The sequence below is a fragment of the Mytilus galloprovincialis genome, chromosome 8 (assembly GCF_965363235.1).
Source record: "Mytilus galloprovincialis chromosome 8, xbMytGall1.hap1.1, whole genome shotgun sequence".
Classification (NCBI taxonomy): domain Eukaryota; kingdom Metazoa; phylum Mollusca; class Bivalvia; order Mytilida; family Mytilidae; genus Mytilus; species Mytilus galloprovincialis.
In genome coordinates, this window is record NC_134845.1 from 84,068,009 (window position 1) to 84,073,897 (window position 5,889).

The 5,889-nt window shown below is 29.1% G+C and overlaps 1 protein-coding gene across 1 annotated transcript; it reads left to right on the forward strand.

Annotated features, from left to right (window-relative positions):
* Positions 1-2,205: 2,205 nt before the first annotated feature.
* LOC143043601 (uncharacterized) lies at positions 2,206-5,633 on the forward strand. The gene is made up of 4 exons (XM_076215833.1): positions 2,206-2,262; positions 2,652-2,935; positions 3,404-3,461; positions 3,967-5,633. Exons 2-4 carry the CDS (start codon positions 2,682-2,684, stop codon positions 4,147-4,149), a joined length of 495 nt encoding a protein of 164 aa, XP_076071948.1. The 5' UTR covers positions 2,206-2,262; positions 2,652-2,681; the 3' UTR covers positions 4,150-5,633.
* The last annotated feature ends 256 nt before the right edge of the window (positions 5,634-5,889 follow it).

A 5,889-nucleotide genomic window follows, 5' to 3' on the forward strand; every position in this document is an offset into this window, starting at 1 on the left:
CATGCAGAATACACATCAACACAAAATCAAAAGAAAACCTTGCTGTTCTCATTCATTTTAAAGAATGTTTTTACTATTTTTTAAAGATTAAAAAAAACATGGGAAAAAATAAGAGAATAATGCGTAAAAAATCACTTTCAAAAAATAGATTATTTTTTTTCGCCGAGCGCAGCTAGATACGACTGCAGAAGTCCAATCCTCTGTTTTTAGACTATAGACAAAGAAATAGCAAAATAAATTGTGAATAATCCTTAAATTTAAAAAAAAAAAAAAAATTGCCCCCCACCCCTAAAAATATTTTACCCCCAATATCCATACACTTTAACACATGTTATAGTCTGAAAACTAGAAAAATGCTTGTTTTGGGCCCCTTTTTGGCCCCTCATTCCTGAACGGTTTTGGCAATTACCCCCAAAATCGATCTCAACCTTCTACTTGTGGTATTGAACCTTGTGGTATTGAACCTTGTGGTACAATTTCATAGCAATCAAAAATTTTATTCACAAGTCATTGTCCAGAAATTAGAAAAATGCTTGTTTTGGCCCCTTTTTGGCCCCTAATTCCTGAACGGTTGAGACCATTACCCCCCAAAACAATCCAAACCTTCCTTTTGTGGTATTGAACCTTTTGTTTAAGTTTCATAGAGATCCATTCACTTAAACTAAAGTTATTGTCCGGAAACCAATCTGTCTACGGACGACGACGACGTGATATATAGCAATATACGAACGCAAATTTTTTGCGGTCGTATAAAAAGGGGTGAAAATTAAATGTTTACAGAATAACAGACCCCCACCCCCACACTCCAGACCCTTATAAATAAGTTTTAACCCAATTGTTACATGGTAATTTTTATGATTGTGAAAAAAAAAATAGTTAACAGATAACTCATTAAAGCATAATTTCACAAAGATGAATGAGATAAAATTCCACAGAAGTATTTGTGTGTGTCATTTTAACTCTAGTAGAAAACAGAAAGTCTTTTACAAATTATAAGGTACACAAAAACATAATTGTTATAGTGAATATTAATATGACTTTATTATTTTTAAATAAGATGACAATAAACAAATGATTAAGAAATCAATTTAAAAATCTATGTTGAAATAGTCTACATTTATATAATTAACAAGATGTTTATCTGTTTTAAATAAATAAATCACTAAAGAATTTTTATATTTGACCATGGTAGTATCAAATTATGGCACAGGCCAATAACCTCAAATAAAATTAAAGTGTATAATCTTCAGAAGCTTTTATTTATTGTAATGCTTGTGTTTTAAATTGATGTTGACAAATTTATCTATTAGTTCCCAGAGTTTACAATTTTAACAGTTTGTCTAAATGAAATTAGTGTAGTTCAACACACTTGACTTATTTTTTTCATATTACTTATAATTGTTTCTCATATCTCGTATCTCGTTTCTCGTATCGCTGTATCTCGTATCTCGTATCTTGTATCTCTGTATTGCCTTTTACACCTTCCCGTTATCTTCAGAACACTGCTCATTTACAAGCCCCCAAGGAGCAATTTTTGAAGGCCTTGTGCAAATACTTAAGATCTTTGCGCAATCAGTTTCTTTGTTGAATTAATGAGATGAAACATTGAACTCTAATTAAAAAATATAAGCCAACCTGGGAAAAATTATAAAAGCCCTGATTTTACATCTCAACACTAGAGAATATTTGTAGGATTGTAAGAAAAATTTACTTATACAAGTAAATTTTTGAGAAAATTAAAGGGGGATTATTTAAACATTATTAATTCACTTATATGTGTATACTTTTTTTTTACTTCTTCAAGTAAATAAAAATGACTTGTACAAGTAGTACCCCTGACATGTAAGCAGGAAAAAAATAAGACTTTTTAAAAACTCTCTTACGTATTCAGTTTATTACATGTATTAAGGAATAAAATAAACACTTTTAAAAAAAAATATTGGGATAGCATATGTTACACATAATAAATGCTGAAACTATTTATAGAGTAGCCATTGGTTCTTCTGCAGCTTATAACATTAAGAAGAGGCTATACCAAAATGAAATATTCTTAAAAGGGACTTTGAAACATGAAACCAATGAAAACCAGAAAGAAACCTAAAAAAAACTTGATAAAAAAGAAATTCATATGAGATCATTTACTTAAATGTCAAAATTAATGTTTGACTGTTTTCATGATTGTGATAAATTGATTTTCATTTTTTTTTCAGTGAGGCATCAATCCTAATCGAAGAACTCAGTTTCAACTTTGAAAAAGATCAGGTAACATTCTTAACAAAGTAATTGTATATAATGATATGTATAAAATCACAAACATTTAAATGTATATAAAATTGCATACAAGATATACACAGAGATTGATGGTAAATCAACATAGAAACTCCATACAGACTAGAAATAAAATATCCTATAGGCAATTATATAAGTAGGTTTTGCAAAGATTGGTTCATGGACATGATTATTTATTAGAAACGAAGATAGAAGATTGAATAAAAAATTCATTTCATTTTGCCAAAGGAGTTTTGAAGATTATTTTATTTTCATGAAATATGACTTTTCTTGGGTGAACAAGTTTTTGTATCCCTCTCAGACATAAAATAAGAGAAATGAATTTATAGCATAACACCAACTAATAACTCAGTTTCTTACAGGAAGATAATGAGGAGATTGTGGAAGAAAAAATGGAGGAGGAAAATCAAAGTAGGGAAGAGAAATCGGAGCAAGATCTAAGTGGCAAAGAGAAAGAAAAGCAAAGTGGCAAAGAGAAATTGGAAGAAAATCAGAGTGGCGAATGGAAAGAAGAGCAAAGTGTTGAAGAGAAATTGGAGGAACATGAGAGTGGCGAAAAGAAAGAAGAGTTAAGTGGTGAAGAGAAAGAAGAGTTAAGTGGTGAAGAGAAATTGGAGGAAAAGCAAAAACGTAAAAAGAAGAACAGGTAATGACAAGTTATAGTTTTTTGTGTTATGATATGACTGTTAATTTCTTTTACATAGAGTTACAGTATCAGCATTATCGTGTGACTATAAACTTTACAAACATTTTTGTATTACATGTATTAATGAAATAAACATTATTCATACATATATATACACAGAAAATTAAATATTCAAACACCAGTATCAATCAAAAAGCTGAATAAACTTTAACCAGAAGTAATTACCAACAAGTGACTGCTCAGATTGTAAGTGGCGTGCAAAATAGGGGTACAGCAGCCACCACTGTGCCACAATGCACTGTCCATTGAAGAGAATGAAATTACAAATATGATCCTACAAACAAATGACCTATGATGTTACACAAACAGCGATGTTAATTTGACTATATTTTCATCAATTAAAACATTTAAAATTGATAACTGAAAATGTCCTAATGTTAATCTTTCATTATTTTACATATTTTATAGGTTTTCTGTTGGTGAACATGTAAAGGTTACTTTTGGAAAAGAAGACTTTCCTGCTATTGTAAGTTGGAATAATAAATGTAGGATGTTTCTAACAAAAAAGCAATAGTAATTTAAAGTATTGTACATCCAATACATACATGTGTATCATGCACTCATGGTACAGCTAATTATTTAGTAATAGCAGAAATAAATAACATGATGAAGTCAATTAAAGGGTAGTTGTTGTACTTGATTCATACTTTCTTCTTAAGTTTTATATGACTTTCTCTTTTTTGTATTAACTAACCATCCTGACCATATTCAACATGTACAATATATCATGTATAAGTATTATAGATTTTTAAGTTATGAACATAGTCATGACAGTGAAACATATATTACATTGTATTATAAAAATAAATAATTTATTGTGTTTGTATTATATCTGGATTTCTATTTGTTTTATATTACCCTTTTATGATGCCTTTGTCATGTATGTATTTATCTGTAAGTGAACCTGATAATTTATTGATTAGGATATTTGTTAATCATAGTATATAAGAACTTTGTTTTCTTTTTTTCAGGTTACTGACCTGGATGATTCTGGTGTTTGGGGACAGTTTTTTAGAAGAAAAGGTGCATCCGGCTGGGCCCTAGATGATATAAAATACTTTATAGTTCAAAAAGACATACTTAAATCTTTGACACCACCCGACTTGGTTCCCTTAGGTGGATCCAGATTTTCCTACAAATTTGAGGACTTTTAAGCGTCAATACATTTTGATGAGGGGGGGAGGGAATGTAGTATATACCACTTATTGACTTTGATATGATATCCCTTCAGTACTCCTGGTTTTTAGTCTATGTAAAGTTTAAACATTCATTTCACTTGGCATCAGTCGTCTACAATGAACTCGTGATACATTTGGCACAGCTAATACAAATTGTATACAAAGCACTTTTACTATGTACTAACTGTAATTTAAAGCCAAAAATAGCACCTTTGTTTAATATTTTTCGAAAAAATATCTTGCTATTGTAAATTTTTTGGTTACCATGTAATTTGAAAAAAGCAGCAATGTGTAAGTAAAAATGGTAAAATCAATTTAATCTTCCTGAACTTAAGTAGATGGTGAGCAATACAAACTTTATAAAAAACCTTTTTTTTTTGGTATCATTTTTAACACTAAAATAATAAATTGAAGCAATTCACATCTCTTTGTAAAAGTTAATATTGTTTTACATTGTGAAACTTTTCAATGTAAGGTAAAGAATACAACACTTGGGAAACGGTTTAATTGGTAAATGCTGATATCTAGTGTCTGTAAGGCAATCATAAATGTCCCTTATCAATACTAGAAGAAAATTATATTAATGTACACTTCAATACTTTCATTTTGTGACTTTACAACATGTATAATATGACAAAGACTTGCTTCAATTTATTATGTTATTGTTATGTAAAATTGGTCCAGACAAGGCTACACATTTCTGTTTAAGCTTTTTCTACATGTATGACATGTGTAATACATTGATGGTAGTTGGAAATGTTGTAGTTTCCAATGGTAGTAATTGTTTAAATAGAATTCAAAATGTCAAAAATTGAATGTTACCTGTATATATATATATATATATGTACATAGGATCTGATAACTTGTATACTGTTATAACATTTTATACTATTAGACTATTGTCATTATTGTTTTGTTTTAGATATTTTTACATGTTTTTGTTATTTTTTATTACGTCTAATTAATACGGGAAAAGCCTTTTTGGTGCATAGCTTTCCAATCAGCAAATCATTTTCACCAAAAAATAATACTCTGTACAATAAATGCAACTCAATCATTGTCAATGACTCAGTTATATTTGATATGTTCCAGAACAGAATTACTTTAGCAGAAGGAGAAAATTTATTTTATTGTATTTTTCTTGTACAATGCTTTCATGCCTTTATTTCTAAATAAATGTATGCTTTAACTTTTGTGTCATATATTATCTGTAAAGTTACAGAAGTAATGTTTTTTTTTGGTGCAAATGGAATGCTGCATTTTTGTGCTCACCTTTTATTAAATCAAGAACTTGTGATTTGTTGTGTCTTAATTCATTTTTGTATATATTTAACCATTGTCAAATTCATATTTCAAAATTATTGTGATATCTGTCTGTCATATCTATTTACCACAACAAATTATTTTGATTATATTCTCAGGAAATCGCATGCTTCATTGACATATTTTTTTTTTATTTTACATACTGACATATATATATATATATGTCATGTATGTGTTTGTATTATATATATATATTATACATGTTATATGTTATTCAGGTCTCAGACAGAGTATATACTGTGACATTCCCGGCTTAGAGTTATATCCCTTTAGCCAAAGGCGAAGGGGATATAAGCCCTAAGCCGGGAATGTCACAGTATATACCTTTTGGATTTCATATTATCATTATATTTTAAATCTAAAATGCTTTTTTCCTTTCAAATTTTAAGCTAA

Bases quoted from the DNA above. Each gene is read 5' to 3' on its own strand.
- LOC143043601 (XM_076215833.1), top strand. From the start codon at position 2,682: ATGGAGGAGGAAAATCAAAGTAGGGAAGAGAAATCGGAGCAAGATCTA. The intron at 2,936-3,403 runs GTAATGACAAGT...CATATTTTATAG, and splicing joins AAACGTAAAAAGAAGAACAG to GTTTTCTGTTGGTGAACATG. The intron at 3,462-3,966 runs GTAAGTTGGAAT...TCTTTTTTTCAG, and splicing joins AAGAAGACTTTCCTGCTATT to GTTACTGACCTGGATGATTC.